Genomic DNA, 13,681 nt, shown 5'->3' with positions numbered 1-13,681 from the left:
TAGAGATGGGGTTTCACCTTTTTGGTCAGGCTGGTTTCAAACTCCTGACCTCAGGTGATCCACCTGCCTTGGCCTCCCAAAGTGCTGAGGTTACAGGCGTGAGCCACTGCGCCTGGCCTCTTTTTTTGAGACAGTCTTGCTCTGTCGCCAGGCGCCAGGCTGGAGTACAGTGGCACAATCTCGGCTTACTGCAACTTCCGCCTCCTGGGTTCAAGCAATTCTCCTGCCTCAGCCTCCCGAGTAGCTGGGACTACAGGCGTGCACCACCACGCCCAGCTAATTTTTGTATTTTTTAGTAGAGATGGGCTTTCATCAGGTTGGCCAGGTTGGTCTGGATCTCTTGACCTCATGATCTGCCTCGGCCTCCCAAAGTGCTGGGATTACAGGCGTGAGCCACTGTGCCCCGCCATACTTTTTCTTTAAATAAATTTAATTTGCAAAACATCCTCATCCTATGCAATATTAACTGAAATTACAGGTTTGATGTATGGTTAGATTTTTTTCCTAACATGTATTAAAATAAACACATAAGTATTAAAGTAAAAACAAGCTTATTTACTTTCCACCTAAAATCAGTTTTGGGAAATGCTGATACAATGGCATAAGCATGGACTTTATATCCAGATAGACCTGGGGTGAGCTACTGGCTCTGTCACCTAACTATGTTGACTTAGGCAAGTCACTTGGCTTCTTTAATCTTTGAATCCCTGATTTGTAAAAGGAGGATGGTAAAATCCACCATGCAGAGTTGTTAGGAATAAATGAGCGGCTGTGGGAGTCCAGTGCCCAGGCAGATATTGAGTACATGTTGGTTACCATCGTGGTTATTACTGTGGAGTTCTGGTTATTTTCCAAAGAGAATGTGTATGCTGGAATATTGGGCTGTGGCTTTCTGCTGATATGTATGTGTAAATAAGTTACTTCCACTTGTTAGGATTTGTGGTGCATCTGTCATTATTTTCGTTTCCCAGATCCACTACATATGTACTCTGTGACTTTGGACAAGTTTCCTAACTTTTCTGTGCCTCATTTTCCTAATTTGTAAGATGTGGTTAATAATGGTACAATAGTCCTCCCTTATCCACAGGGGATGCATTCCAGGACCCCCACTAGATACTTGAAGTCTCAGGTAGTACCGAATTGTGTTTTTTCTATACATATATATTTATATTTATACATATGTTTATATTTATACATAGATATTTATGATAAAGTTTATGAATTAGGCACAATATGAGATTAACAACTAATAGGATAGAACAATTTTAAAAATATACTGTAATAAAAGTTATGTGAATATGTTCTCTCTCTCTTTCTCAAGATAACAGTATTTTTGGAGCACAGTTGGCAGGTAACCGCAACTGCAAATAAATGGAGACTACTGTACACCAGTGTGCGTGTGTGTTATTTCCCAGCTCTGACCACTAGAGGGCCTCAAGGCACTAGCACCTACTAGCAATGGGCATATCCGTGCCCATGGTCTGTAAACATCATTCTCCCATGAAAGGAACTAGGGCTTCTAGGAGAAATAGCTAATCCAGGACTGGGGCGGAAAAATGCAAGAGGAGACTCAAGCTTCTTGTGGTATCAGAAAGTAAGGAACTGCTCAAAAAATGATGGGGATGTATGTAAAGGTCACAGAAGCCAACTGGAAGGAGCTTCCGATGGCCAATTTTGGGACAATATGAGCAAGATAATAAAAAATGATAGTAATGGATTCCAACCCATAAATACCCATGAGTCCATGCTGATATAAATAAATAACTGAACAAATAGGTAAGGAAGAAGAGGATAGGCATGGTGGCCAGTACCTGTAATCCTGGCACTTTGGGAGGCCGAAGCAGGGGGATCACTTGGGGCCAGGAATTAGAGACCAGCCTGGCCAGCATGATAAAACACCATCTTTACTAAAAATACAAAAATTAGCTGGGTGTAGTGGTGTGTGCCTATAATCCCAGCTGCTCAGAAGACTGAGGCAGGAGGATCACTTGAGCCCAGAAGGTGGAGGTTGCAGTGAGCCAAGAAAAGAAATAACTCTTTCTTATGGCAGAATTCTGGTTAATAAATGTAGAAGGAAAACTGGAAAGAAAATCACTATTTGGCCAACACTGCAGTAATAATTGTTTATAGGAAACAATCATCCATAGATTCTAGAAATTAATGTTAAAATATGATGATGACGTAACTGGTGAATAACAAGAAAAAAAGGTATGATGAGAAGAAACAGGCTATTTACCTATCTCGAAAGTGTCTCTCCACAAGATACTTATTAGGAGTATACAAGGAGACGAATAGTAACTTTAACCTGCAGACATCACCTGAACCAAGTGTTTAAAGTGAACCTCATCAGTAATGAAAGATACCGACATCCTGGGCCCGTTCCTGGGACATCCAGAGAAGGATACCTCACTTCTGTAGTATTCTTGCCCAAAATACATAACTGCAAATATCGGACAAACCCAAATTCAGGGGCATTCTACAAAACAACTGGCTAGAACTTTTCAAAAGAGTCAGGGTCCTGAAAGAGGGAGAAAGACTGAGAAACTATTCCAGGTTGGAGGAGGCCTGGGAGATGTGACACTTTATTCAGAGGGATCCTGGATTGGAGTCTGGAGCAGAAAAAGGACATGAGTGGGATGATTGGAAAGATTTGAACATTTTTAGATTAGTTAATATTGTGATATCAGTGCTAATCTGGTTTTGATAATCATATTATGGTTACGTAAGATATTGTTTGAAGACAATTGGATGAAGAATATACTGGAACTCCATTTTTATGATATTTTTGAAAGTCTGAAAAATGAAAAGTAAAGAAAAGAAATGTATTAGATTTCTATGAGGACAAAATGAGAGTGCAAAGTGCTTAGAACAATGCTTGTGATATAGGAGTTCTTAATGTGTCTGATACTATGTTTATAATTAAATAATATTACAATTAATGAATAATCTGTTATTGTAAGTACTTTATTTCCTAATGTCCTCATATATTCTCACTTCTTTTCTTTTCTTTTTTTTTGAGACAGAGTTTCACTTGTTGCCCAGGCTGGAGTGCAGTGGAGCAATCTTAGCTCACTGCAACCTCCGCCTTCCAGGTTCAAGCAATTCTCCTGCCTCAGCCTCCCGAGTAGCTGGGATTACAGGCATGCACCACCACACCCGGCTAATTTTTTTCATTTTTTTTTTTTTTTTTTGAGACAGAGTTTCACTCTTGTTACCTAGGCTGGAGTGCAGTGGTGCGATCTCGGCTCACCGCAACCTCCGCCTCCTGGGTTCAGGCAATTCTCCTGCCTCAGCCTCCTGAGTAGCTGGGATTACAGGCACGCGCCACCATGCCCAGCTAATGTTTTGTATTTTTAGTAGAGACGGGGTTTCACCATGTTGACCAGGATGGTCTCGATCTCTTGACCTCGTGATCCACCCGCCTCGGCCTCCCAAAGTGCTGGGATTACAGGCTTGAGCCACCCCGCCCGGCTTTTTTCAATTTTTTTTGAGACAAAGTTTCACTTTTGTTGCCCAGGCTGGAGTGCGTTGGCGCGATCTCGGCTCAGGGCAACCTCCGCCTCCCGGGTTAAAGTGATTTTCCTGCCTCAGCCTCCTGAGGAGCTGGGATTACAGGCATGCGCCACCACGCCCGGCTTCCGGCTAACTTTTTGTATTTTTAATAGAGGCGGGGTTTCACCATGTTGGCCAGGCTGGTTTCGTACTCCTGACCTCAGGTGCTGCACCCGCCTCGGCCTCCCAGAGTGCTGAGATTACAGGCGAGAGACACCGTGCCCAGCGTATTCTCACTTATTTCTATTTCCCTTTCCCCTGGAAAAGCGTATTTAACATGTATGTGATTAAGAGATAATATTTTATTTTAAGAATTATTTTGGGGATAGAGGAGCTATTATTTCCTTTAGCCACTAAGTAGCTCAGACTCAGGCCCACATTGCAAAACTGCTTGGCTGGGAAACAAGGTTTGAGCCCGCCGCTACCCACCCTATGTGGTTTGTGATGGCGCCCCCTGGCGGCGCAGCGAGCTTTCTCCAGTTCTTCACCCTTCTCGTTTAGGAGTGACTTGGAAATTCCACGCAGTCCATTTATTAAACCCTTTCTAGGTCATGCCGCGGATTATTTAATCTTCACAACAAGTGTGTGTGACAAATGGTATTTTCTTCATTTTGAGATGATAAAACTGAAACTCAAAAAAGTGAGGCGACTTGTCCAGGGTTGCAAAGTGAGTGGCAGAGCAAGGATTTAGATATAGGTCCCCCTGACGTCCAGGCTGAGTGTAAAGGTCTAGGTAAGTTTAAAAGTGTGGCCATGTAGAGAACTATTGGTGTAGAGCAGTGGTTGTTGACCAAGGGTGGTTCCCCTTCCAGGGACATTTGGCAATGTTGGGAGATAGTTTTGGCTTCCATAACAGGGGTTTGGATGGGGGAGAGGGAAGGCTGGTATTGGTATCGAGTAGAGGCCACGCTGATGCTGCTGAACGTCTCACAATGCACAGAACAGCCCCACCACAAGGAACTGTTCAGCCCAAATGTCAGTAGAGCTGCTATGAAGCCCTGGTCTGACTTACAAACCTGAGGATGCATCTTGCACTTAGCTAATGTTTGCTGAGTGCTGAACTGGACAGTGTAAGGGATACGGAAACAGGGCACCAGTCTGTGCCGCCAAGGAGGCTGCAGCCTAGAGGGGGTGGAGGCAGGAGAGGCACATGAAGGCCTTCCGTATAAGGCAACAGATGATCAGTGCAAGAAGAGAGCATCCGGTAGGGCTAAGCCGGCTCTCAGGAGGAAGAGTGCACCTGTGACTATGGGAGGAACTGAGGGAAGCTGTGGGAAGGTGGTTTTGAGCTGGGTGTGTAAACAAAGTTGAGCTGGTGGGAAAAAAAATGCCTGTTCAGGGAAGGGCAGACAGGCTAGTTTGGGTGGAGAAAGAGTAGTTTTTAGTGAGTTGAGAGAGGTACATTGGAAAGGCAGGTTGGGGCCAGAGCTTTGAGTCCAGGCTAAGGACTCGAGCCTGGGTGTCTGTCACAGTGATGGAAAAGTCCTCCCTTTCGGAATAGTGGTCTAGGCCCTAGGGCTGTGGGGCTTGGCAGCTTTCAGAGTGCCCTCTCTACACGGGAGGGGATGTTGGAAATTGGGATGGAGAAGGGAGAATGTTTCCTGATTTTAAGACCAAGTTGATGCTGAGTATGTAACAAAGCCGTTTCGCCTCAAAGTGGCCCTTGGGGAGATGGTGCTCCCAAGTGGAAATACACATGGGGGTCATCTCTCTTCTGTGTGGTTGTTTTATGAAGGACTGGGCCACTTTATGGTGAAACCTGGAGAAGATTTGGAACCCCTAAGCAAAGGTCTGCTCCCCAAAATGTGAGCTGTTACAGCAGGGCTTGCTGTGGATAAAGCTTCAAATATGGACACTACCTGGTGACAGGCTTTTTCTAGTTTATTACATTACCATTAAATAGCATTAAGACATGTTGGTGGCATGTCCGGTGCACTGTAAGGAATGTAAGCAATGACTTCCTGATCTATAAAGATACCACCCTCCCATCACTATCATTAAGGTTAGCCGTGAGATATATGTTACTCTTTTGGAAAAGGGTTGGGGGAGAAGGTATGGTAGCAAATCTTTGTTGGGTTAGTACATACATGCTACATACATACATACATACATATCTGTGTGTGTGAGGGGGATCAGCTACAGTTGCAGACATGTTCACGTACTGAAAATATCTCATTTAACTCTCTCAGCATCATTTGGGTTTAAGTAGTTTGCTGTTTTTCGTAAAGGAGGAAACTGTCACTGAGAAAGGCTCACTTGCCCCAAACCCCCATAGCTAAAAGGGGCTGCATTTTGATGCATCTGCGGCCTGTTCTGCCACATTTCCTCCCCCCATTTTTCCCTTCATAGACAGTCTTGTTTACCTGGATTCGGGCTGCTGGAGACCACGGACATCAGCATTAGTGGCAGCAGCAGGAGGAGGGAGGAGATTAGAACTTTCATTGCAACTGTCGGTTCAGCTGTAAGTTGCTTGAAGAGTATAATGGAAGGTTCCCTGTTGGAGGCTCCTGGTCTCTGGGGATGGCTCAGGCCAGGGTACTCAGCCTGGTAGTCTGCGCTTTAGTCTCAGGTCAGCGTTCCCATTCGAGGGCAAGAACAGGTGAGGTGACGCTGTCTTGCTGTTAGGTAACAGATTAGACCATGTGCTTTATGGGAATCTGGGAGGTGAAACTGGTCAAACAAAATAAATGCAGTGTTCTTAGGAACATAAGAAGGTGACTGATAACTTGGCAGCTGTGCCCGTTCTCTCCTGTACTCCTTCCCGCCTCCCACACCCCAATGCCTCATGATTTCTTCCTCAAGTCTTTTTGCTCACTTGGATTTCCTCCTAGCTTTCAATGACCCTCTCTATGTGAGTATTTGGCAGGGAAGTGGGTGCTAAGTGTTGGTAGAAGAGATGTTGACAAGTCTGTTTCCCCTCTGTGCTCCCGTTCCCATCCTTGACAGAATACCGGGAATAGTAGTGTTGTTGCCTGGGAAGTTGCCCTGTCCTCGCTCTGTTCACAGTTCCCTCCAATTCTGTAGCCACATAAGGTGGGGGCAGAGAGGATCTGGGGCAAGAGGCCGCTCCCCCTGCCCAGAACATTGCCACTGGAGCAGCGAGTAACACCAGGCCTCCTTGTGTGTCCATCGGGAAGGTGGCCATGGCTTTGTTGTTCCAGTGTAAAGGAGAGGGAACTGGGGTGGGGGAAGACCCCCAGAGCTGCAGGTCCCAGAGGGTTTGAGAAACAGGAGCCACAGGAGGGAAGGAGCCCTGGAAGTGTGTTTGCCCAGCTGCTGGGGTGCCTGGTCCAGCCGTTGTTTGGAAATGGCCCCAGGCGAAAGAAGAAAGGTAATAACACTTGAAGTAAACATTAAGGGTCATGGAATATCAGGACTTACTAAACTTGACATTTATTTGAGACTTTAGGAAATTTGCTCAAAGGGAGAGAAGAGGCTGGGCTTGAATGCTGGGTGATTTTCATGGGGGCTGAAGGGAAGGTTAGCAAGGGAGCCCTCCTTGAAGCCTCCAGGCAGGAGTGAGAGCAGGGGGTGTGACTTTGTTTCCCTGAGAGAAGGGAAGAGGCAAGGCATGAGTCAAAGCCCTTTGAGTTTTGTTTGACCGTTCCTTTTTCTTCACGTTTTCAAATTATCTTTGCCTGTTCACTTGTCACAGACTTGATTGTGGACTTTGCTACTGCAGGGTTTATGAAACACTGCAGGGGCCAGGGACTGTGCCTGGACTGAGCCTGTGTTCAAGTTGAAGACACAGGCTGGGCTTGTTCTGATGCAAATCACTGGTGTGGCTTCTTTCTGGAAAATTCTAAAAATGGTCTCTGCCTTTAGGAGGCTCAAGTCTAACCAGGGAGTTGACATCAGTTCATAAAGCCTGGAGATATGAGTGCAGTCATCTCTCAAAGTGGCAGGAGAGCAGGGGACTGAGCGGGTGGGACTTGAGCTGGTCTCGCAGGGTGGGGAGGATTTGGGTTGGTGGAGGGCAGAGAGGAAGGCCGTGCAGAGCAAGGGTGTTTTGTGGGAGAGGCGCCCCTGGAGCTCTTTGCATGGGGATCTTTGAGGACAGGGTTGTGGTCTTTTTTATGTTCCCTGAACTTACACAGGGCCTGGCACTTTGAGAGTATTCTATAAATTACTATTGAATGGGATGATGGTTTTGTAGCCCATTAACTGGGCCTGATGTATTAGAAAGTGTGCGAAAATGCAGCTCATTAGCAGGAAGAACATTTTACTGAAAAACCATCCTGTGTACAAATGGAGCTTGGTGGGGCCACTTTACTTACACTGCTGAGTTCTCATCAGTCCACACCAAGGCCACTGGAGTGGCCGGGAGCTCCTCTTCAGACCTTCCTCTGGGTCCCACAGTCTCTTTACCCCTCCATTCTCCCAGGTCCTGCTCCCTGTCAGTTCGCTCCATCTCATTTTCCCTCCGTGCACTTGGGGTGAGTGTCGCATCCTGTGTCCCATTGGAGGGGGCTTTGGGTCCCTCAGGTCTATTGATTAAAACACCCCCAAGACAAATGGACTTTTTTCTTGTTAACATGACAACTTCTTATAATGCATCTCAAGAACATTTATTTGTGTCAAGAGTCTCTTTGATGTACAGAGGCCCTCCCTCCCTCAGGAAGGAGGTAAGGGGAAGTTAGGAGAAAACCCGGCCCTGCCTGGGTTACTTATTTCCTTATTCTACAGTGTACTTGGTAGACATTCAGAAATATGTGTTGACTTTGTCCATGATTCACGTGGCTCTAATGCAGTCCTTTATTCACACATACATTCAGTGAGGCTTTGAGTGCCTGGTGTGTGCCTGGTATTTGCTAGATGGTGGATGCTGAGAAGATCAGGTGTGCTGCTGTCTCTGAGGAGCTCTCACTATGTACCTGGACCTAGGGTGACCGAGTCCACCTGCTCCACTTCACAGACGTGGAAATTAAAGTGCAGGGAAGTTATAGGATTAGTTCAGTGACACGGTCACTAGCCTAAAAGTTAAGGGAGTAAAGCAAGCTTCCTGACTTGCCGGTTTTTCTGTTAGTGTGCAGCCACCTGGCTAGTGTGCAGCTACCTGGTGAGCTCTGATGGGAGAGAAAATGTTCAGAGTGAAGTCGGAGCCCTGAGCACCCTGGATTAGCCAGGAGGACATGCCAGGTCCAGCTGTGACTGCATGAAGGACTATTGGGGACTTTTGCATTCTTTTTCACTTTGAGCTTCAGATGAGGAAAACTAACCCCAGAAAACCAAGAGTGGAAAATTTTTCACAGAGGATTGATGAGATGGGTCAGAAAACCCTGTATTGGGTGGGTGCAGTGGCTCATGCCTGTAATCCCAGCACTTTGGGAGGCTCAGGTGGGAGGATGTCCTGAGCCCAGGAGTTTGAGACCAGTGTGGACAACGTGGTGAGACCCTGTCTCAACAAAAAGTATTTTTTTTTTTTAAAGAAAACCTTGTGTTGATGTCTGTCATGGTGTTTCTCACTGAATGGTCTGGCTTTGAGTGGGTTCCATCTGTAGCCTGGAGCTCTGCGAGGCAGGGACCAGGTGTGATTCACCTTTGTCTCTCCAGTGACAGTACACAGCAGACTCCAATAAATATTTGTTACAAAATAAAACTGAGTAAAAAGTAGACACCTGCACAGGTGTGGGATGACTGAGCAGTGGCACAAGGAGAAAAAGTCAGCGTCCCCAGGTCAGCTGGTGTGGCGTTTAGCTGCTAGATAGGGATGAGGTGCCAGGATGGGGATGGGGGTCCCGTGGCTCTGCTGCTCTGGGGATGCCCCTAGGATTCGGGGTGTCTGCTGTGACTGCTGCACTTCACTTGCCTGTGGGAAAGTGAGCAGAGGGTGTGGGGCTTCAGGTCACCCCAGGTGGGAAATAGCTGGGGGAAGATGGGCAGGTGTCATATAGAGGTTGTTTCCCAATATTTGAAGGTGGGTTGTATGAAAAAATGTTGGACTTATTTCAGCCTACAGAGAGGAGGACAAGGATTGGTGAGTGTGTATCAGACATATTTTGGCTCAGGATGGAAAAGAACTGTCACAGTAAAGTAACTTTCCTTGGGAAATTACAAGTTTACTGGTGCAGTTCAGGCCAGAGCTGGGTGTCTGAAAATACCTATTACAGTGATTTCTAAGGTTACAAGGGCAGAGCTGGGCTTGAAACCAGGTTTCCCGCTGATACCACATATTAAGATATTATACCAACTGTCCTTTGCAATGAGTCACTGCTCTATGATGCAGGCTGAGCTCCCTGACAGTTACTTCCTGTCTTTGTTGGGCGGTTGTGATTTTATCTCCTCTGTGACCCGGACTTTGCCCCTTACCCTTTGGTCTTGCCAGCCCTCCTACTTCCTTTACTGGTGACAAGGGTTAAGTGCATTTACTGATGATGGTCACAAGGTGGCAGCACTGCCTCACTGGTATTTCCTAAGACTCCTGCTTGGACGTGGGCTAGTCTAAGACAGGATTATGGGCATGAATGAGGCTAAATTAGGTAAACTGTATTTTGTTTTTTTCTCCTGTGAAGTAACAGAATTTGAGGTGAATGTGAAATAATTGCATTTTAGAACTGGAAGTGCCATGTGTAGTGGTTCATGCCTATAATCTCAACACTTTGGGAGGCTGAAGCAGGAGGATGGCTTGAGCCCAGGAGTTCTAGACCAGCCTGGGCAGTGTGGCAAGACCCCATCTCTACAAAAAATGAAAAAAATTAGCCGGGCACAGTGACACATGCCTGTGGCCCCAAATACTCGAGAGCCTGAGACAGGAGGATCACTTGAGCCCAGGAGGTTCAGGCTGCAGTAAGCTATGATCATGTCACTGCATTCCATCCAGCCTGGGAGACAGAATGAGACTGTGTCTCAAAAAACTCCAAAAATGAATAAAAAAAGATCTGGAAAAAATGCTTCACACACTGTAATGTGTTCACAGATCACCCAAAGATCTTGTTTAAATACAGATTCTGATTCTTCTGGTGGGACCTGAGATTCTGCATTTCTTTCTTTTTTTTATGATTGGCATTTTCACAAGATTCTGCATATCTAAGAGCATCTGGGCGATGTCATTGCTGCTGGTTAGGGGACCACACTTTGAGTAGCAAGGCTTGAGTATCATTTAGAGATGAATTCTTACTGCATCTGATTTATGGATGAGGAGAAACTGAGTGCAGAGAGAGACTATAACTTGCCCTCCATAGCCATGCCCTTACTGCATGACTTTTTGAATTTAAACTCAGGGCTTCAGCCTCTTTGTCCAGTCCTCGCTCCATGTATCACGTGGCCCCTTCGCTATTGCTGGTGGCATCTCTTTAGCTTAGGAACTCAGAACCCCATTTTGATCACCCACTCTGGGCTTGGCTTAGGGTGTCACTTTGGTTCTGCCCTTATGGAAAACCTTCAGTGACTCTTTTTATTTTTTCAGATGGAGTCTTGCTTTGTCACCAGGCTGGAGTGCAGTGGCATGATCTCGGCTTACTGCAACCACTGCCTCCTGGGTTCAAGTGGTTCTCCTGCCTCAGCCTCCTGAGTACCTGGGACTACAGGCACGTGCCACTCTGTCCAGCTAATTTTTATATTTTTAGTAGAGATGGGGTTTCATGATGTTGGCCAGGATGGTCTTGATCTTTTGATCTCGTGATCCACCCGCGTTAGCCTCCCAAAGTTCTGGTATTACAGGTGTGAGCCACCACACTTGGCCTTCAGTGACTCTTCTGTAATCACAAGATCAGGTTCAGACATCTGTATCTGGTGTTCATGCCTCTAAAACGTATTATCCCCCTTTAGCAAGCTTACCTAACTTCCCTGTTTTTTTAACCATCTCTTTCTGCTCTAGCTCTCCCTGCTCCTTCCTGTTCCCTACCCATACTCTGTTCTGGTCTCTCTCAGCGCTGGTGGTGGTGACATGGTCTCTGGTGTTAGACTTGCTGAGTTTCTAATCCCACATCCACCACCAACCTTGGGAAGTTACTTCCCCTTTTTGGGGATCAAGATCCTCCTCTGAAATAATCCCATATGGTGGTTGGAGAGGAGTAAATAAAAAAAAAAATCAGTATTTCATAAATGTATACGTACCCCCAAATGTGAAAAGAAAAAAGAAAAAAGAAAAATAACATGTGCAAACCCACTTTCATTCCTGAGACCTTCTTCAAAGCTGGCATCTACAGTGATGCCTGACATCTGGTTCCCATGGCTTGTGTTTCTCCTTGTCTCTGCTTTCCAAAGGGTGAACCATTCAGGATCTCACCTGAATCCCATCTGTTCCGTGAAACCTTTCCCAGCCATTCCTGACCCAGTTGATCCCTCCCTTATGTACATTATTTCACCCATGTGTTGGCATTTAATTATGTGCCAGCCCTCTCAGTGAAACCCTATAGGGAGGCTGGAAGGGTATTGACTGTGTGAGAATTGAAGGTTAATTGAGTGACTTCTTTTCTGACTACTGCCTGAGTGTTAGAGCTGCCTTCTCTCTCTCTCTCTTTTTTTTTTTTTGGCTATTGCCAGCAGCAGTTCTTCCTGCACCAGCAGCACCAGACCCTGGCAGGCCTGTGAATACCTTAGGGGTTGATCTTGTGAGGGTCTTTCCTTCCTGCCTCTGGGTTTTCATTAAATTGGTGTTTCCTTTTGCACGATATCAGTGGTCCCTCTAAGGGAGAGATTGGTGATATCTCTTTATGGAAGTGCCAAAATAATAACTGAGGAAGTTGAACACAATATCTTATTGCTTAAACAGCCTGGTTATAGGAGATGTGTACACACTTTCCTGTTTCATGAAAATTACAACAGTCTTTACTCTCTTACTTCAGAAGAGACTAAAGATAAGAGACCAAGTGGGAACCTGGGCAGTATAGTGACACTCCATCTCTACAAAAAAATAAAAAATTAGCTGGGAGTGGTGGTGTGCACCTGTAGTCCCTGCTACTCTGGAGGCTGAGGTGTGAGGATAGTTGAGCCCAAAAGCTCAAAGCTACAGTGAATTATGATCATGCTACTGCACTCCAGCCTGGGTGACAGATCAGGAGAACAAAAACAAAAAAAAAAATACACGAGTGAGGAGGACAGGGTTGTTTAGGGGAGTTAATGGACCTCCAACCTGGATTCTGTGAACTGTTCATTCAGTCACACCTGGAAGTGTGCATCTTTGCATGTGTGGTTATATATTTATATCACAGGATTCATAATGCCTCTCTGTCAGTGGCAATTGGGAGATCATGTCAGTCAAGCTTAGGATATTAAAATGATATGATATGTGCTTTCACTGGGGCAAAGGTTTCTCTGAAGTCTGGAGAGAAAATGGTCCAGGTGGGCTGGACACTTTACTTGGTGTCCTCCCTTCTTCTTTTTATTGGACAGCAGCCTACTCACTCATCACTTTCCCAATCAGGGGATTTTTAACTTTCCCATTTTCTTACAATGGGTCCATACCAACATTCAGATATATTTTTTGTGCCTGGAACTGGATGTTCTTTTAAAAAAGAGAAGCCAAAGGACAACTTCCTAGCTGGTTTCCAGGATTCTAATCTTCACTGTCTAAGCTGTGGGTTTCCAACCCTGGAGAGTTGCTTGTAGGGCATTTAAAACCTACCAGTGCCTGTGCTTTCCCCCAAGAGAGTCTGATTTGATTGGTGCAGGGTGTGGCTCAGACACTGGTCATTTATGAATGCTTCCAAGGAAAATGGCTATTTTACAGTGGAGGAACTCTAGCCCAGGGCTCAAAGTTAACATTTCCAGTAATCAGAGATACTGACATCTTAGGGCATCCTAATATGATGGGTGGGGAAGGCGCAGCATCGCCCCTGTGGTATTCTTGTCCGATGTGTATAACTTGAGTTTCATCATGAGAAATAACTAGAAAAGCCCAAGCCAAGGGTCATTCTACAAAATAACTCACTAATACTCTTCAAAAATGCGAAGCTTATGAAGGCAAAAGAAATTCTGAGGAACTGTCCCAGATTAAAGGAGATTGGGAGGACAGAGCAATGAGATGCAATGTGTGATCCTAGATTGGATCCTGGTCCAGAAGAAGAACATTAGTGGGAAGATAAAGGGGATTTGGATAAGATCTACAGATTCATCCCTTGTACAGTGTCAGCGATCATTTATTGAGTTTTTTTTTTTTTTGGTTTTTGAGACGGAGTCTTGCTCTGTC

The 13,681-nt window shown here is 45.6% G+C and overlaps 1 protein-coding gene and 1 long non-coding RNA gene across 2 annotated transcripts in view; one reads left to right on the top strand and one right to left on the bottom strand.

The window, feature by feature from the left end:
- CXCL17 (C-X-C motif chemokine ligand 17) overlaps positions 1-6,259 on the bottom strand; it is a 16,177-nt gene extending 9,918 nt beyond the window's left edge. The window contains exon 1 of the mRNA XM_017503171.2: positions 5,916-6,259. Within this exon, the coding sequence (XP_017358660.1) occupies positions 5,916-5,994 (79 nt within the window). The 5' untranslated portion in view covers positions 5,995-6,259. The remainder of the gene's footprint in view (positions 1-5,915) is intronic.
- LOC108285761 overlaps positions 1-13,681 on the top strand; it is a 70,105-nt gene that overhangs the window by 2,481 nt on the left and 53,943 nt on the right. The gene's annotated exons all lie outside the window — the stretch shown is intronic.

Source organism: Cebus imitator, unplaced genomic scaffold (assembly GCF_001604975.1).
Source record: "Cebus imitator isolate Cc_AM_T3 unplaced genomic scaffold, Cebus_imitator-1.0 Scaffold306, whole genome shotgun sequence".
NCBI classification, from domain to species: Eukaryota; Metazoa; Chordata; class Mammalia; order Primates; family Cebidae; genus Cebus; species Cebus imitator.
This window is presented reverse-complemented; position numbering and strand designations above follow the sequence as displayed.